We start from the raw sequence: 19,914 nt of genomic DNA on the forward strand, positions 1-19,914 counted from the left end.
GTGTTGCACCACCACAAAAGCTCAAGAGCTTGACCATGTAGGTTACATTTTTCTCCTGTTTTAATCTTGATCATTTACTTTTAATTACTAGAGTACGTTTTCTGGTCCGTGTTTACCCCTTGTGTGCTGTTGCGGATGTTTTCATCCACTCTGGGGTGATTTTGAGTCCTAATTTGGCCACAACTTTCTCCGTGTTTCAGCAAATGGGATGATTTATTCATTCATTTTCTTTTCGGCGTAGTCTTTTTATTAATCCAGGGTCGCCACAGTGGAATGAACCGCCAACTTATTCAGCATACTGTATGTTTTACGCAGCGGATGCCCTTCCAGCTGCAACCCATCACTGGGAAACATCCACACACTCTCATTCACACTCATACACTACGGACAATTTAGCCTGTCTAATTCACCTGCACCACATATATTTGAACTTGTGGGGGAAACCGGAGCACCTGGAGAAAACCCACACTAACACAGGGAGAACATGCAAACTCCACACAGAAATGCCTACTGACCCGGCCGAGACTCGAACCAGCGACCTTCTTGCTGTGAGGTGATTGTTCTACCCACTGTGCCACCGTGCTGCCGGAATGATTTATGGTGATAAATCTTATTTTGACACTCATTTTGGGAAAATGCTTTGAACATTTTCAAAAACTCAACAATACACTCTGAGCAGATTGACTCTCCTTTCGTTATGTTGGGGGCTGTTTTTGCCCCATTGACTTCCATTATAATGATCAAATGTAAAAATGACCCATTTGACCTCTTCTCAATAGGGAAAACCCCTGCAACAATCAAAAATGCATGGTGTCAAAGCTTTGCAATCAAAAAATGTGATTATAACAGAAGTCAAGGCAAAAACAGCCCCTAACATAATGAAAGGGGAGTCAATTTGAGCAATACACAAGGGATAAACATGAAACTTAAACATTAAAACTTCAGTTTAATTGTTTAAAATGGATCTCAATGGAGATCTTGATGAAAAGAGGAATAAATATTGTAGCTTTTACAGTTGTGAGCATATACTAACATGTGTACGGTGCAATAATCATGTCCTTTAGGGAGGAAATGGCCAAGGAAATGTCTGATCTTCTGGCTCGGTGGGTAGAAGGGTTTGTTTTTATAACCAAAAGTCAAACATTTCCCAATGAATGAAATGACTTTAAGGACATCTCAGTTCCGTAATCAGATTAATCTGGACTCACTTAAAGGGACAGTTCTTAGTTTTCAGTTTTAAGTGAACTGTCCCTTTAAGAGTTTCTCTCTGTGAATGAATCTTATAGTTTGATTTGCTGTCCTCTCCTCTTTCTATTCGTCTGAAACTGATTTTCCTGCTATAATTGTTGCTGTCGTTGTGTAAACTCTTCTTTCCTCTAATAGTGTGATCTGCACATTGCTGAAGTTAAAATATTATTTGATGTAATCTGATGTGTTGATGTAAAATGAAGTATTTGATTCAGATATGCAGTTGAAGAGTAAATTATTCGCCCTGCTGTGAATGTTTAATTCTTTTTTGAATATTTACCAAGTCCTCTTTTTTAACACATTTTTAAACATAATAAATTCAACAACTACTTTCTAAAAACCCATTGCTTTTGTCTTTGTCAGGATGACGGTACATAATATTTTATTTCTTCTTCTTCTTCTTCTTATTATTATTATTAGTATTACTACTACTACTACTACTACTAGCTATAAATATTATAAAATCTGAATTGAATTTAATTTAAATTTATTATTCCAGCCAAACATGGCAGTATATATTTTATTAGTTATTTATTATTGTTGTTGTTGTTATTATTATTTTTATTATTACTAGTTATAAATACTTTTAAAAATTTATTTATTTTAAATAATTAAATTCAATTTTAATTAGTTTTATATTATTCCAGCCAAACATGACAGTACATAATGTTTTATTAGTTATGTATTATTATTATTATTATTATTATTATTGCTATTATTATTATTATTATTATTATTATTATTACTAGTTATAAATATTTATTTTAATTGTATGTATTTTAATTACACTTATTTTTTGTTTTAATTACATTTTTCATTTAATTAAAATTGTATTTTATTTTAAATAATTTAAAATCATTTCATTTAATTATTCTTGTCAAACATAGCAATATATAATATTTCCTTTGTTATTTATTATTATTATTATTATTATTATTATTATTAATAATAATAATAATAATAATAATAATATCACTAGTTATAAATATTTATTTTAGTTTTATTTATTTTATTTTTTAATAAATATTAATAATTAATAATTATAAAATTATTAATAAAATTTTATTTTAATTATTATTTCAGCCAAACATGACAGTATATAATACAATATTAGTTATTTATTATTATTATTATTATTATTATTATTATTATTATTATTATTATTATTATTATTTTATTACTACTGTAATTATTATTACTAGTTATAAATATTATTTAATATTTATTTAAATTTTTATTTCTTTTAAATGTATTTAATTGTTTTTTTTTCTTTTATTCTAAATTTTATTTAAACTAATTTATTTTATTTTATATTATATTAATTTAATTCAATTTAATTAAATATTTCAGCTTCTTCTGTAGAAAAATACAAAAAAATAAAATAAAAAGACAGTGAAATGTCCGTGCTCCGTTAACTATCACTTGGGAAACATGTGAATTAAAATTTCACAGGACAGCTAATAATTGCCTCTTCACCTGCACTTTGTTCTTTTGTAAGTTTTAATCATCTTTTTATATTTAAGCTTCATGTTTCTCTGTACTTTAAGCAGATCCTGTTTTAAAGCTGCAGTCCGTAACTTCTTTCAGCTCTACTTTTTTGTGTTTTGAATATAAATAAATAATTAAACAAATAAATAACCAGCCTGTATCTCCTTACATTAGTCTGATTCACAACAATAAGCTTTTAATAATGATGATTTGAGAGGAACTGGCAGGTTTCCCTCTTAGTTTTTCCATCATTTTGTAACATCTCTGTATATCCAGAAGGACTCCAGCTAGCTATAACATCACATTTGAGGATCATTTTTGACGACTTTCTTTGAGCAGCTGGAATAATTAAACTTATCAATTTTTTTTTATTTGCATTCTGAATGGTCTGACATGTAGAGATTAGACTGTAGAGGCATTTTCCGCTGCACTTACTGTAAATCCGTGACTGACGTATCAACATTAATCCATACAAATGATCATTACATAGACAATCTGACGGACTGCAGCTTTAAAGTGAAGAAAGTCAAACACTCTGCTCTTATGACGTGCCTGAAACCAGTAGCAAATCATATCTACATTGTTCCTTTATTTGGTGTTGTGTGTTGTTTGTATGGATTCAGAGGTCCACAGGTCTCCGCCAACAATGCTCAAGCTGATGTGAAGAAATATGAACTCAGCAAGTGGAAGTATGCTGAATTACGGGACGCTATCAATACATCCTGTGGTAAGAAAGACTGTTGGCCCTATCATACACCTGACCTGACAAGTGTTTTGCTATCTTCAGCATTTGCAGTTATTTGTGCGCTCATGGGTGTGAGACTGAAATGGGCCATGCCATTGACTAACTAAAAGCTGTTTAAATATCTGTTATTTAAAGAGTGCGCTAGTTATATGTGCCTATGGGAGTTACACACAGGGAGTTGCTTATTACACACAGAGGGATGTGCAGCAGTCCACAAATATCTTTAAATGTGAAAAATTAAAGGATTAAAATGTAAAAATTATTATTATTGTCTACATAAATTTGAAAGCCTCTTCCACTTTCCATGCCTTCTTCAGCTCAGGGAGCGTTGGTGGAATCCGACTCTGTTGTAGCCAGTTTATTCAGGACGACTTGCATTTATTTAGTGTTATTATTAGTAGTAGAAGTAGTATTAATTATATGAATACTTATGTTTGTTTTTTTGTAATTTTTGGTTTAGATTTGTCCATCTGTTTTAGAGACATATGCATCACTATATAGGGCCATAGGAATAGGAAGTTTGGATATAACTCAGTTTTTTTCAACACACTTCGCTGAATCACAATTTATTATTCATTTATTCGTTTGCTGGAAATTAGAACTAAATATAGGAATAGTTTCGAAAAAAATCTTTTTTCTGTTTTTCTGAAATAAGATTATTTTGCTTAGCTCGTTAGCAGATTATTTAGCTTGTTTTAAGGAAAAACTCACTTAATTTTGACTCATTATTTTTGAAGATAATATAACAATTTTTGAAGTCTTGAAGTAAGAAAAGCTTTTATTTGCAGTGCACAGGATTGTGGGATATCAAAGACAGTCAAGGATACTGTACATCAATTCAGTCTTTGAAATTTAAGACAGCAATTAGTGCACAATATATCACAAAAGTATTGTTATTGTGATAATAGTGTTAGGGCTACACAATATATCGTAAAAGTATCGTTATCAGGATAATACTGTTAGGGCTGCACAATATATCGCAAAAGTATCGTTATCGTGTTAAGAAAGTTAGGGCTGCACAATATATCACTAAAGCATCGTTATCAGGATAATACTGTTATGGCTGCACAATATATCGCAAAAGTATCGTAATCACGATAATGTTAGGGCTGCACGATGTATCGCAAAAGTATCGTTATCATGATAATAATGTTAGGGCTGCACAATATATCGCAAAAGTATCGTTATCAGGATAATACTGTTAGGGCTGCACAATATATCGCAAAAGTATCGTTATCGTGTTAAGAAAGTTAGGGCTGCACAATATATCACTAAAGCATCGTTATCAGGATAATACTGTTATGGCTGCACAATATATCGCAAAAGTATCGTAATCACGATAATGTTAGGGCTGCACGATGTATCGCAAAAGTATCGTTATCATGATAATAATGTTAGGGCTGCACAATATATCGCAAAAGTATCGTTATCACGATAATAGTGTTAGGGCTGCACAATAAATCGCAAAAGTATCGTTATCCTGATTATAGTGTTAGGGCTGCACAATATATCGCAAAAGTATCGTTATCATGATAATAGTGTTAGGGCTACACAATATATCACAAAAGTATCATTGTCATAATAGTATTAAAGCTACACAATATATCGCAAAAGTAACATTATTGTGATAATAGTGTTAGAGCTACACAATATATTGCAGAAGTATTGTTATCGTGATAATAATGTTAGGGCTGCACAATATATCACAAAATTATCGTTATCACTATGATAGTGTTAAGGCGGCACAATATATTAAAAAAGTATTGTTATCGCAACAATAGTATATGCAATATATATATATTGCAGACATGTTTGATAAATTACATTTATTTTGTGCATTGGTTGTTTATCTGAATTTGGTGAATTTTTTTCTAGGGTAATGTGATATTGTAAGAAATATCGTCATCGAGATACTTAACAACATCGTATATTTTTCCAGTATGGTGCAGTCCTAACAGGAAGTGAAGAAAAATTGGATGTGTGTTAATGCCTTCCTGCCTTCGAATGATGCCTACAAAGGGAGCATCTCATAGCTTTCGGAAGCAGCTATACTTCATAAACCTTTCTGTGCTGGATGGATTTCTCTTTATTAGAGCTGAATTGTGTGTTATAATTGTGTTTTATTTGACTCTTCATCTAGATATCGAGTTGTTGGCTGCGTGTCGAGAGGAGTTTCACCGCAGGCTGAAGGTTTATCATGCCTGGAAGTCAAAGAACAAGAAACGCAACGTTCAGGATGAGCAGAGAGCTCCCAAAGCCATCACTGACTACGGTGAGACACGTCTCCTTAAACCAGACCTTACACCAGTCCAGTATTAGGTGTAATTACTATAATTAAATAGATTTTCCACTCAAAAATATATCCTTGTCTAAAATAATGTACACAAATTCAACAGTTCTACATAAATCATTCAGAGAAGCAAATAATACTCAATTAAATAAGAATGTTTTTCAAGAACATGCATATCATTTTTCAAGAAAGTTACACAAGCTTAAGACTTTTTTGAGAAGATTTTTTGAGAAATTGGGTATAAATATGACAATATAAAGTATATTTAGACAGATATTTTGCGTAATACTTCAACTAAAGAGGAATTTATTTTCCTAACAAATGTAATGTTTTTAAAATGTGTCATATGGCATTTAGGAAATGTAGTGTCATTCATTTGAAATGTTTTGTCATTTTTAAAAATAAAACTGAAGGGTCTTAAAGTTTTTAGACAAAGTAAGTAGAAAACTAATTTAAGTACAATCTTTATGATAAGCAACGCAACACTGGTCCACATCTAGGGTTAGGATGGCGAACAAGTAAGAACGTTGGGCAGAAATCATTTTGTTGTGACTTTTCTTTTCTGTAATAGTTGGCATAATTGGAAGCCAAGCTTTCATCGGTGAGTAAGACCAAAATAACAAACCCACAGCTAATTAACTCCCCAAAACATTAATAAATGACCTGATAAAGTCCAATAATTAGCTCACATTCTTAACACACCTGCGTAACACAGCCAATAGAAAACTAGACATAAATGAGCTAATTACATTAAAACATCCTGCTTCTCCTGCTGCTTTTCCTAACTATTAGTGTTATTTATTTTGATGCTACAGTTCAGAAGTTTGAAGTTGGATGTGAATTGTTTTATAAGGAATGTCTTTTCAAGGATGCATTTCTTTGATTAACAGTGCAGTAAAACAGTAATATTGTGATTTATATATTATGTAAGTTTTTTATGAATTTATTCCTGTTATTAAAAGCTGAGTTTTCAACATCATTGCTCCAGTCTTATAGAAGTGTTTATAGACATTATAGAAGCATTTATAGGCATCATAGAAGCGTTTATAGACATCATAGAAGTGTTTATAGACATTATAGAAGTGTGTTTATAGACATTATAGAAGCGTTTATAGACATCATAGAAGTGTTTATAGACATTATAGAAGCGTTTATAGACATCATAGAAGTGTTTATAGACATTATAGAAGTGTTTATAGACATTATAGAAGCGTTTATAGACATTATAGAAGCGTTTATAGACATTATAGAAGCGTTTATAGACATTATAGAAGTGTTTATAGACATCATAGAAGCGTTTATAGACATTATAGAAGCATTTATAGACATTATAGAAGTGTTTATAGACATTATAGAAGCGTTTATAGACATTATAGAAGCGTTTATAGACATTATAGAAGTGTTTATAGACATCATAGAAGTGTTTATAGACATCATAGAAGCGTTTACAGACATTATAGAAGCGTTTATAGACATTATAGAAGCGTTTATAGACATTATAGAAGTGTTTATAGACATTATAGAAGTAATTATAGACATTATAGAAGCGTTTTTAGACATCATAGAAGTGTTTATAGACATCATAGAAGCGTTTATAGACATTATAGAAGTGTTTATAGACATCATAGAAGCGTTTATAGACATTATAGAAGCGTTTATAGACATTATAGATGTGTTTATAGACATTATAGAAGTGTTTATAGACATTATAGAAGTGTGTTTACAGACATCATAGAAGTGTTTATAGACATCATAGAAGCGTTTACAGACATTATAGAAGCGTTTATAGACATTATAGAAGCATTTATAGACATTATAGAAGTGTTTATAGACATTATAGAAGCGTTTATAGACATTATAGAAGCGTTTATAGACATCATAGAAGTGTTTATAGACATTATAGAAGTGTTTATAGACATTATAGAAGCATTTATAGACATTATAGAAGTGTTTATAGACATTATAGAAGCGTTTATAGACATTATAGAAGCGTTTATAGACATTATAGAAGCGTTTATAGACATTATAGAAGCATTTATAGACATTATAGAAGTGTTTATAGACATTATAGAAGCGTTTATAGACATTATAGAAGCATTTATAGACATTATAGAAGTGTTTATAGACATTATAGAAGCGTTTATAGACATTATAGAAGCGTTTATAGACATTATAGAAGCGTTTATAGACATTATAGAAGCGTTTACAGACATTATAGAAGCGTTTATAGACATCATAGAAGCGTTTATAGACATTATAGAAGTGTTTATAGACATTATAGAAGTGTTTATAGACATTATAGAAGTGTTTATAGACATTATAGAAGCGTTTATAGACATTATAGAAGCGTTTATAGACATTATAGAAGTGTTTATAGACATCATAGAAGCGTTTATAGACATTATAGAAGTGTTTATAGACATTATAGAAGCGTTTATAGACATTATAGAAGCGTTTACAGACATTATAGAAGCGTTTATAGACATCATAGAAGCGTTTATAGACATTATAGAAGTGTTTATAGACATTATAGAAGCGTTTATAGACATTATAGAAGCGTTTATAGACATTATAGAAGTGTTTATAGACATTATAGAAGCGTTTATAGACATCATAGAAGCGTTTATAGACATTATAGAAGCGTTTATAGACATTATAGAAGTGTTTATAGACATCATAGAAGCGTTTATAGACATTATAGAAGTGTTTATAGACATTATAGAAGCGTTTATAGACATTATAGAAGCGTTTATAGACATTATAGAAGCGTTTATGACATTATAGAAGCGTTTATAGACATTATAGAAGTGTTTATAGACATCATAGAAGTGTTTATAGACATCATAGAAGCGTTTACAGACATTATAGAAGCGTTTATAGACATTATAGAAGCGTTTATAGACATTATAGAAGTGTTTATAGACATTATAGAAGTAATTATAGACATTATAGAAGCGTTTATAGACATCATAGAAGTGTTTATAGACATTATAGAAGTGTTTATAGACATTATAGAAGCATTTATAGACATTATAGAAGTGTTTATAGACATTATAGAAGCGTTTATAGACATTATAGAAGCGTTTATAGACATTATAGAAGCGTTTATAGACATTATAGAAGCGTTTATAGACATTATAGAAGCATTTATAGACATTATAGAAGTGTTTATAGACATTATAGAAGCGTTTATAGACATTATAGAAGCGTTTATAGACATTATAGAAGCGTTTATAGACATTATAGAAGCGTTTATAGACATCATAGAAGCGTTTATAGACATTATAGAAGCGTTTATAGACATTATAGAAGCGTTTATAGACATCATAGAAGCGTTTATAGACATTATAGAAGTGTTTATAGACATTATAGAAGTGTTTATAGACATTATAGAAGTGTTTATAGACATTATAGAAGCGTTTATAGACATTATAGAAGCGTTTATAGACATTATAGAAGTGTTTATAGACATCATAGAAGCGTTTATAGACATTATAGAAGTGTTTATAGACATTATAGAAGCGTTTATAGACATTATAGAAGCGTTTACAGACATTATAGAAGCGTTTATAGACATCATAGAAGCGTTTATAGACATTATAGAAGTGTTTATAGACATTATAGAAGCGTTTATAGACATTATAGAAGCGTTTATAGACATTATAGAAGTGTTTATAGACATTATAGAAGCGTTTATAGACATCATAGAAGCGTTTATAGACATTATAGATGTGTTTATAGACATTATAGAAGCGTTTATAGACATTATAGAAGTGTTTATAGACATCATAGAAGCGTTTATAGACATTATAGAAGTGTTTATAGACATTATAGAAGCGTTTATAGACATTATAGAAGCGTTTATAGACATTATAGAAGTGTTTATAGACATTATAGAAGCGTTTATAGACATCATAGAAGCGTTTATAGACATTATAGATGTGTTTATAGACATTATAGAAGCGTTTATAGACATCATAGAAGTGTTTATAGACATTATAGAAGTGTTTATAGACATTATAGAAGCGTTTATAGACATCATAGAAGCGTTTATAGACATTATAGAAGTGTTTATAGACATTATAGAAGCGTTTATAGACATCATAGAAGTGTTTATAGACATTATAGAAGCGTTTATAGACATTATAGAAGTGTTTATAGACATCATAGAAGCGTTTATAGACATTATAAAAGTGCTTCATTCAGCTGTAGATGAAAGAATGGGAGCCCTGTTGAACAGTGTTAAGTAAAGCCATGTGTTTACTCATCCTGCAGCCCAGCAGAACCCAGTGGTGCCTGCTGCGGTGCCCCGTCAGCATGAGATCGTCATGAACCGACAGCAGCGCTTCTTCCGCATTCCCTTCATCCGGCCCGGAGACCAGTACAAAGACCCTCAGAGCAAGAAGAAAGGCTGGTGGTACGCGCACTTCGATGGGCCGTGGATTGCCAGACAGATGGAGCTGCACCCTGACAAACACCCCATTCTGCTGGTGGCAGGTCTGCTTCATCTTTTTATCATCTTTTCAGCGCTCCTCAGCATTGGAAGTCGTCGTAGTTGGTAATCGTAGAGCGCGGTGAATGCAGAGTAGCACACATTTACAGTACCACACAGTTTTATAGAGAGAGTACTGTGCAGAAATAGCACACACATCCACAGATTCTGTAAAGCTGTGTGTAAAATGGAGGTTCTGTGGGGCAGATCTGCTTTCCTCCAAGACATACACTCACTAATATCTCGTCCCTCGTGTGTGTGTGCAGGTAAAGATGATATGGAGATGTGTGAGTTGAGTCTGGAGGAGACGGGTCTGACCCGGAAGCGAGGCGCTGAGATTCTGCCTCGTCAGTTTGAGGAGATCTGGGAGCGCTGCGGGGGAATCCAGTACCTGAGGAACGCCATCGAGAGCAGACAGGCCAGACCCACATATGCCACCGCCATGCTGCAGAGCATGCTCAAATAAACACACACACACACTCATAGAGAGAGAGAGATACACTCACAGAGACTCACACAGACACAGAGAGACACACACTCACAAACACACACTTTTACTAAAACACAAACACACATTCACAATCACAGACACACACACACTTTCTTCCTCTCAGAGACACACGCTCTCTCACATACACAAACACACACATTCACAAAAACACACACACGCACGCTCTCTCATACACTTTCTCTCTCACACACACACACAGACTCACACAAACAGACACATACACACACATATAACCATACTCTTTCACAAACACACACACACACACACACACACAGAGACACACCCTTTCTCACATACACTCAGTCACACACATTTACAGACTCACACACACTGACACAATCTCTCACAGACATACACAATCTCTCACAAACACATGCATTCACAAAAACACACACACACACACACTCTCATACACTTTCTCTCTATCACACATGCACATACACTCTCAAACACATGCACACACTTATACCCATAGTTCTCTCTCTCTCTCACACACACACATGCACACACGCACACAAACAGACACACATAAACATACTCTTTCACAAACACACACACACACAGAGAGACACACCCTTTATCACATTCACTCACTCGCACACATATACAGGGTCACACACACTGACACGATCTCTCAGACACACACGCTCTCTCACACACACTGACATGCGCTCTCAGACACACACACACACACACAAATACTGTACATACCCACAGACACATACACTTATACCCATACTCGCGCACACACATACACTCGTACACAAACACACACATACATACACACAGACACATACACTTACACCCATCTCTCTCACACACACACGTACACTAACACACATGTACATTGTCTCTCACACAGACACGCACACACACATACATTATCTCTCTCTCTCACACAAACGTACACACTCTCACACAGACACCCACACAATCTCCCTCACACACACACACACACACACACACACACAGGGACACGAGTCAGTGTGTGTGTGTGAGAAGGGCCGTCTGCCAACCCAACAGAACCAGCATCACTTCAGTTCTTTTAACTCTTCATGTGTTTGCGTTCGTTTCTTTTGTTTTTAGCCTTTGGAGATTTGTGTGTGTGTGTGTGTGTGTGTGTTGATGAAGTGCTTCTTTCAGTTGCTGTCTGGTTTGTCTTGTGTTTCTGTTTGTTATCTGCATGTGTGGAGCGTTTAATCATCTCACAGGTCATTAATGAGTGTGTGATCGTCTCTAAACTGCCTCTTAATCTCATTGACAGACACACACACACACACACACACACACACACAGTCATGTTTTTGCTATGATGAATGATGTGTGTGTGTGTGTGTGTGTGTGTGTGTGTGTTTTCCTAACACTGACTCAGTCTCCGCTCTCTGACCTGCAGATGTAAATACTGATGTTGTTCAGCACTTTACACGTCCTCAGTTGAGTTCATGGCTGTGGGTTTGAGCCGCTCCACTACAGTAAACACACCGTAATGACCACTAAATTATGACTTTTGAATGAAAAAACTCTTTAATAAAAAAATAATGATTTTAATAATACAATTTAGCCACTTGTGTGATCTTTGTGTTGGTGATGATGTTGTGTGTGTATATACAGGGGTTGGACAATGATAGGGAAACACTGGCCCATTTGGTGTTGGAGGTTTCATGACTAAATTTGCTCCTCCTGGTGGCCGGTCTTCATCGATGTTGACTCCACCGGTAAGAGCAGTGTGTGCTGGTTTAATTAACAGAGGAACAGCACGGTTTTGCCTCAAATATTGCAACGTACACAACATTATGGGGACATATCAGAGGACAGATCATAGGTGTGCGTTTTGCTGGAGCATCTGTGAGCAACACAGCAAGTCTTTGTGATGATCAAGAGCTGCGGTATCCAGAGTAATGTCAGCAAACCACCAAGAAGAAGAACCACATCCAGCAGGAGAAACTAAAGCCACAGCTGCCCGACTTACTGCAGAAATAAACGTGCAGCTCAGCTCTCCTGTTTCCACCAGAACTGCTGGTCAGGAGCTCCACAGGTTTAAATATACATGGCCGGCTGCTATAGTCAAAACTTTGATCACTCGTGCCAATGAAAACGCCGGTATCAGTGGTGCCAGCAGCAGAAATCTTGTGCTGTGGACAATGTGAAACATGTATTGTTCTCTGATGAGTCCACCTTCACTCTTTCCCACATCCGGGAGAGTTACGGTGTGGAGAAGCCCCAAAGAAGCGTCCCACCCAGACTGGTGCATGCCCAAAGTGAAGCATGGGGGTGATCAGTAATGGTTTGGGCTGAACATCATGGAATTCCCTAGGCCCAATACTTGTGCTAGATGGACACATCACTGCCAAGGACCTTCAAACCATTCTGGAGGACAATGAGCACCCAGTGGCTCAAACCTTGAATATTAAAGGTGGTGCCATGTATCAGGATGATAATGCAGCAACACACACAGCAAGACTGGTGACAGAGTGGTTTGATGAACATGAAAGTGAACTTGAACATCTCCCATGGCCTGCACAGTACCCAGATCTAAATATTACTGAGCGCTCTGGGGCGTTTTAGAGGAGCGAGTCAGGAAACTCTTTTCTCCACCAGCATCACATAGTGACCTGAACACTATTCTGAAAAAGAACTACTCATAATCCCTCAGGCCGCTGTGCAGGACTTGTATCTGTCATTCTCAAGACAAACTGATGCTATACTGGCAGCAAAAGGAGGCCCTGCACCATACTGAATTACTGTGCTCTAAAACCAGGCATTTCGGTTTCATTATACAACCCCTATGGATGGATGGATGGATGGATAGATAGATAGATAGATTGCTGGATAGATGGATAGATAGATGGATGGATAGATAGATAGATAGATAGATAGATAGATAGATAGATAGATAGATAGATAGATGGATGGATGGATGGATGGATGGATGGATGGATGGATGGATGGATGGATGGATGGAAGTGTGTGTGTGTGTGTGTCAACATGCAAATAATATATATTTCTATATACACAATGTTTTTTTCTTCCACAGTGAGACACAGTTTGTTAATACAAACACAATGTGTGTCAGGTATTGGTCACCAGCTAGAAAAATATCAATAATGAGAGCCTGTTTGAGGGATTGTTCTTGACAGTGGAATTACAGCATGCAAGGAAAATATTAGTGCTGAAAAACAGTTAATTGCATCCAAAATAAAAGTTCAGAATTACAAAATATATTTGTGCGCACTGTGTATATATTTGTGTATTTAAATATGCATTAATATATTGTAAATATACTTATTTTGTATTTTATGTACGGCACTATGTATTTATACTTCAATATAAACAGTGCACATGTCATTTTCAAATACAAACTTTAACTTTGATGCGATAAATCACAATTAATGATTTTATAGATGTGTATAACAGATATATTATATTAAATATATATATTATAGTATTATAAACGACAATTAAATGTCACTGTTATATATTTTAACAATCTGTTAACTTCATCTGTACTTGCGTTTGTCATGTCTGTCCAGGAGCATCACTACATCACTCGTCGCTCTAGATTAAACGTACACTTTTATATTTAAGAATTACATTTAATATTTTATTAAAAAAATAAAATAAAACTATACAGAATAGAACAATAGGGACAATTCTCACATACACAGTGCTTTGGGTAAATCAGACAGAATTTGGTGCCCTTTAACACTTGCTAAAAACACAACAGCAAAGAAAAAGAAATCACTATTCATGTACAGCAATGATTCTACAAACACACACACTTATTTTCCACACTACGAGAGCTTCAATACGGAGAGAGATGACTGTATTTTATGCACTGATGCTCAAACAGAAGAATAACTTCCTCATTGTGAGGAAACCCTTAATCATCATGTATTTTTCCAACCTTCTACCTGTGGGTCGTTTCTTCACGTCCTCATGGGGAGGACAGGTAAAACAGCTGTATTAACCAGTAAGAGCTCAGCGTGGTGATCCATCAGCTCACGATGTCTGACCACTCCGTCTGCAGTCTTCATGAGCTGTGGAATCATGGGAAATCTTCATCTTCTTTTGAACATTGAAGCAGGACGATGTGGCGCCTGAGCTCTGCTAACAGAAGAACTACTTCAGTTGTGGTAAAGTTGCTTTAATATTCACACTTACACCTTTATGATATGATTTCAGAAGTGTATTTGATAATCAGCAAGTGAGTCTGACTCAAAAAACAATGACTTTTTGCTGCTGCTTCAAACTACTTAAAATGAGTTGAGCCAACACAATTCTTAAGGTTTTTTGGGGGGACAACCATATTTTATGTTCAATCAACTTAAATTTGGAAAAACGATTAACTTGTGAAGGACAACATGAAGGAACCCAGCGTTATTACAGTCATTCATTTTCATTTTGGCTTAGTCCCTTTAATAATCAGGGGTCGACACAGTGGAATGAACCGCCAACTTATCCAGGATGTTTTACGCAGCGGATGCCCTTCCAGCTGCAACCCAGTACTGGGAAACATCCATACACTCTCATTCTCGCTCTCATACACTACGGCCAATTTAGTTGATCAATTCCCCTATAGCGCATGTGTTTGGACTGTGGGGGAAACCGGAGCACCCGGAAGAAACCCACACCAACACGGGGAGAACATGCAAACTCCACACAGAAACACCAACTGACCCAGCCGGGACTCAAACCAGCGACCTTCTTGCTGTGAGGCCACAGTGCTAACCACTGAGCCACCATGCTGCCCACATGATGTTTATTATTGTGGATTCATTTATTAATTTTGCTTTGGCTTAGTCTCTTTATTCATCAGGGGTTGCCACGGAGGATTGAACCACCAACTTATCCAGCATATGTTTTACACAGCGGATGCCCTTAGATGTGTGCGTTTACCTCAGTGATGCTGATAAATGGTGTAAATCATCAGTGATTAACTGCTCAGGCCCGGGATGGTGGTCTGCTCTCGGCCTCTGGAAAACAGGACAACACATTTATTAACATGAAGCCCACAGTTCAGAAGACAAAGATCAGGATCTCCTGAAGGGGAAAAGGAAACGTCAAAACACACACATTTTCAGGTATGTGCAGCGCCGTTTCTGGGAGAAAAGGAGAAAGACGTGTTAGTGACGATTTCTCTGCTGCAAAACACACTGTTGTTTAAAGGGATAGTTCACGCAAAACGAAAACACAGTTCTGTCATTTACCCTTTTTATTTTGATATTTTAAAGAATGCTAATACCTGGCAACCATTTCTTTTTAGGTAACACTTCAGTTCAGTGGTCTCAAACTCAACTCCTAGAGGGCCGCAGCTCTGCATAGTTTAGCTCCAACCACCTCCATCTCACACCAGCTTAGTAGTCTTAAACACCTTGATTAGTGGATCAGCTGTGTTTGATTAGGGTTGGAGTAAAACTGTGCAGAGCTGCAACCCTCCAGGAATCCAGTTTGAGACCTGTGCTTTAGTTTAAGTAACAATTCACGTCATTTGCTATTACATTTTTAAGATATTAACTTTTTATAGCCTAACCTAAACCCAACTATTACCTTACTAACTATAAAGAAGCATATAATAAGTAGTAGCATGATTTGTAGGTTTTTTTTTTTCCAGCAGCCAGCATTCTTCAAAATATCTCCTTTTGTGTTCAACAGAAAAACGAAACTCTTAAAGCTTTAGTAAATGATGAGGATGTTTTCATTTTTTGGGTGAACTACTCCTTTAAGAGCATTGTCTAATTCCTTGATGAAAGTATTTTTAATGGAAAAGTTTAATTATATAATCTGATCTCAAGAACAGCTATAGTTACATTGTTATTCTATAAATCCTGCAAAGGCTGTAAAACTGCATGATTTAAAGTGTCGCATAAAATCTCAGTTCCTATAATAATACCCAATCATATGAAATTGTATACATTCATTATTTTTCCAATACATTATATAGTAACTGTTATTGATTTTTCAGAAGCAGAAAGCAGGCAGCCAATAAGATGTCCATTTATATAACACTAACAGTAAAAAACATTCAAAAGGAGGAGGAAAATGAATACAGGGTTCCCATGGGTCATGAAATTTCTGGAATACCATGGAGTTTTAACAGGTCTACTACAGACATTGTGTTTTATATAGTATTGTTTGACTAAGTCATGGAAAATCAGGGATTTTTGTTCATTACTTTAAATGTAATTGTTATTTACTGTTTTTTTTTACACTTTATTATTCATTATTATAAAAAGGCAAATGAAAATACTCCCCTTAACCCCTCCACTAAGGCATTTAAATTCAGTTAAACATTGTTATACATGGCCTAAGACAAATAAAACAATATACTGTATATCCACATACAAAAATACACATATCAATCAATCAATCAGTAGAGTCAGGTGTGTGTTGCTTGTGCCAATCTTGACTTTGTTCCAAAAACGGAATGATCCCAAATTTGATGGTAGACCTTTTAATTTGCCTTTTATACTATAGGTAATGTGTGTAGTAGTGCGACAAATCTTTCAACCAGTAGTCAATCATTTTAGTTTTATTAGCTGGTAATGATAAACTTACAGCAAATAAACCCACATATTTCACATATAAGCACATATTTCAGTTGTAACTCTATACTCTTATTATTATAATTGCATTGTTTCAGGCCTTTTGCTGTGGTTAGACTGTTTCAGCTCCCATTTTATTCCTTTCACTCATCAAACTGAAGTTGCTTGTCAAAGCGAAAACAACCTTATCCCGCTTATTACACGGATACCTGCCTCAAAACATAAGAATTATTTGACGCATTTTTTTTCTGAGCCGTATTAGGTTATCAATTCTGTATATAAACGAAACGCCGGCAGAAACGAAAACAGCTACACTAACCTGCTCATTCAGTCACAAGATGGCGCCAAACAGACAAAAACGCAAGACTGACAGAAACAAACCCTGATGAAGAGTAGCCGCCTATTCATTCACAAAAAGGCGCCAAACAGTCAAAAACAGCGGCGTGAGAGACAAAGCAGGTATTGTCCATATGATTGTCGATATAAATGGATGTAAACGTAATCACTGAAGGTCAAGGTGAATCTCAGTTACCGGATGAGCCTGTTATTCAACGATTGTTGTTATTATACCTTGAACTGTCGCGACTATCCAATCAGAATATTGCAGACAGCCGTTTAACAAGGCTAACATATCAGTCAGGATAATATATATTTTTGGCTTCAAAATTACCCCTTAAAGTGTGTTAACAGTAGGACACATAAATTATGTAAAGTTTGTGAAACTCAATAGAGCTATCAAATATATATAAGGCATCTTTCCATCATCACTAACAGAAGTACCACCCAATTTTTTTTTTAATCTGAGGTAAACTATCCATTGTTGTTCACATTAAAGTCCTGCAAAATGATACTCAATCTGACCCCGTTTTGATATTATGCAAAGCAAAACAGCACTCCTTTTAAAGAAAACAAATGGATTGGAACCTAGTGAAACTACAGTACTGCCTTAAAGGTGAAATGCGTGTGTGGTAGAATGTCCTGTGCTCTATTCAGAGCACAAGGCCTGTGGTTCAGTCCTGAACATGAGACATGATAGCCACAGTTCACCCCAAAAAGTTCTGTCATTATTTATTAATCCTCCGCTTGTTCCAAACCTGTTTGTGTTTCTTATGTTGAACACAAATGAAGATAACCTGAAGAATGCCTGGGGAAAACAGCCATTGACATTCATAGTAGTTTGAGTTCCTATGGGTGTCAAAGGCTGCTTTTTTAGAGCATTATTCAGAATATCTTGTTTTGTGTTCAACAGAATAAAGAAACTCATAAATGTTGAGAACCACTTCAGTAAATAGTGAGGACATTTTTATTTTTTTATATATTTTTTGCAAAAACTCCTTTTATAATATGGGAAATATTCCTTCTATCACGTGTCGTTGCTTTTAGTTAGAACACGACTTAAATCAGCCTTGAAGCTCGAAAGTCAGGCTCACTCCTGTTGATGTTGTCAATCTGGCAACCTGCTCTTGCATTTGTTTACAACCAGGGATGCCATCCCTGCTGAAAAATCCAGCTTAAACCAGCCTAGGCTGGTTGGTTGGTTTTAGCTGGTTGACCAGCCTGGTTTTAGAGGGGTTTTGGCCATTTCCAGGCTGGTTACCAGCCTTTTCCAGCCTGGTCTTAGCTGGTCAGGCTGGAAAATGACCAGCTAAATCCAGCTAAAACCAGCTTGACCAGCCTGATTTAAGATGGACATAGCTGGTTTTGGCTGGGCTCCCAGCCTGGCTAGGTGGTCAAGCTGGTTTTAGCTGGTCATTTTCCAGCCTGACCAGCTAAGACCAGGCTGGAAATGACCAAAACCCCTCTAAAACCAGGCTGGTCAACCAGCTAAAACCAGCCAACCAGCCTAGGCTGGTTTAAGCTGGATTTTTTAGTAGGGATACCAAGTTCAACCACTAGGTGTCAAACTTACATACTGCACCTTTAATGCTAAATCTTATAAATGTTTGTTTGTTATGGCTAACAAACCTAATCAAAATGTCTTTATTATTGATCTTTTATAGCACAATAAATGATTTACTCTATTTAAAAAAAAAAAAGAGAATCTGACGAAAAAAGACCTGCTTACACTAGAGTTATTGTCTTTCTGGTCCGCACACATTTCTTGCACATAGAAAACAAGAGAGAAATGATGGCATAAAGGAAGGTGAGGGTCCCCACGAGGCACACAAGGGAAAGAAAGGGGTCTAGAGGCACGGAGACCAGCTCGGCGCACCTCTCCCCGATAAAGTGCCAGAAATGACCTACAGGACATCTAGAAGGGTGGAGAGAGACAGTTAGAACAGGTACATGGAGGCTTTGACTGTTAAAGACTTTCCACAGCACAGCAACTGATATGTTCCTACTAGAGAACAACATTGTTTCTGAACATTCTTTAAGTACAGTAATTACCATAGCATCTCTATATAAAACTTATTAAATATGCTTAGAAACCTTTTACATTGTTAGTACAGTACATTGTTGTTGTGTAAACGTGCCCTCAGAGACGTGACTAGCGATATTACGCTGGAAAATACTAAAGCTAGACTGACATCCCAGACAAGCATTTTGTTCACTTCTATTTGAAACAGAGCTGTCTTGAATATAGATGATAGAACTGAA

At 35.4% G+C, this 19,914-nt stretch overlaps 2 protein-coding genes across 6 annotated transcripts in view; one reads left to right on the forward strand and one right to left on the reverse strand.

Annotated features, from left to right (window-relative positions):
* Nucleotides 1-12,330, forward strand: part of myo6a (myosin VIa) — a 72,258-nt gene extending 59,928 nt beyond the window's left edge. Inside the window, exons 29-35 of one of the 5 annotated variants that reach the window (XM_056445623.1) lie at nt 2-37; nt 1,065-1,103; nt 3,360-3,463; nt 5,622-5,753; nt 6,343-6,372; nt 10,047-10,268; nt 10,530-12,330. In XM_056445623.1, coding sequence (XP_056301598.1) covers nt 2-37; nt 1,065-1,103; nt 3,360-3,463; nt 5,622-5,753; nt 6,343-6,372; nt 10,047-10,268; nt 10,530-10,729 — 763 coding nt within the window. In that variant the 3' untranslated portion in view covers nt 10,730-12,330. The remainder of the gene's footprint in view (nt 1; nt 38-1,064; nt 1,104-3,359; nt 3,464-5,621; nt 5,754-6,342; nt 6,373-10,046; nt 10,269-10,529) is intronic. The other 4 variants (XM_056445624.1, XM_056445625.1, XM_056445627.1 and 1 more) reach the window with 4 other exon arrangements.
* A 2,125-nt stretch (nt 12,331-14,455) lies between these two features.
* LOC130248046 (interphotoreceptor matrix proteoglycan 1) overlaps nt 14,456-19,914 on the reverse strand; it is a 34,106-nt gene continuing 28,647 nt past the window's right edge. The window contains exons 16-18 of the mRNA XM_056481561.1: nt 19,382-19,567; nt 15,671-15,747; nt 14,456-14,878 (exon numbers count right to left, since the gene is read on the reverse strand). Coding sequence (XP_056337536.1) covers nt 15,708-15,747; nt 19,382-19,567 — 226 coding nt within the window. The 3' untranslated portion in view covers nt 14,456-14,878; nt 15,671-15,707. The remainder of the gene's footprint in view (nt 14,879-15,670; nt 15,748-19,381; nt 19,568-19,914) is intronic.

This window comes from Danio aesculapii, chromosome 20 (genome assembly GCF_903798145.1).
Source record: "Danio aesculapii chromosome 20, fDanAes4.1, whole genome shotgun sequence".
NCBI lineage: Eukaryota > Metazoa > Chordata > Actinopteri > Cypriniformes > Danionidae > Danio > Danio aesculapii.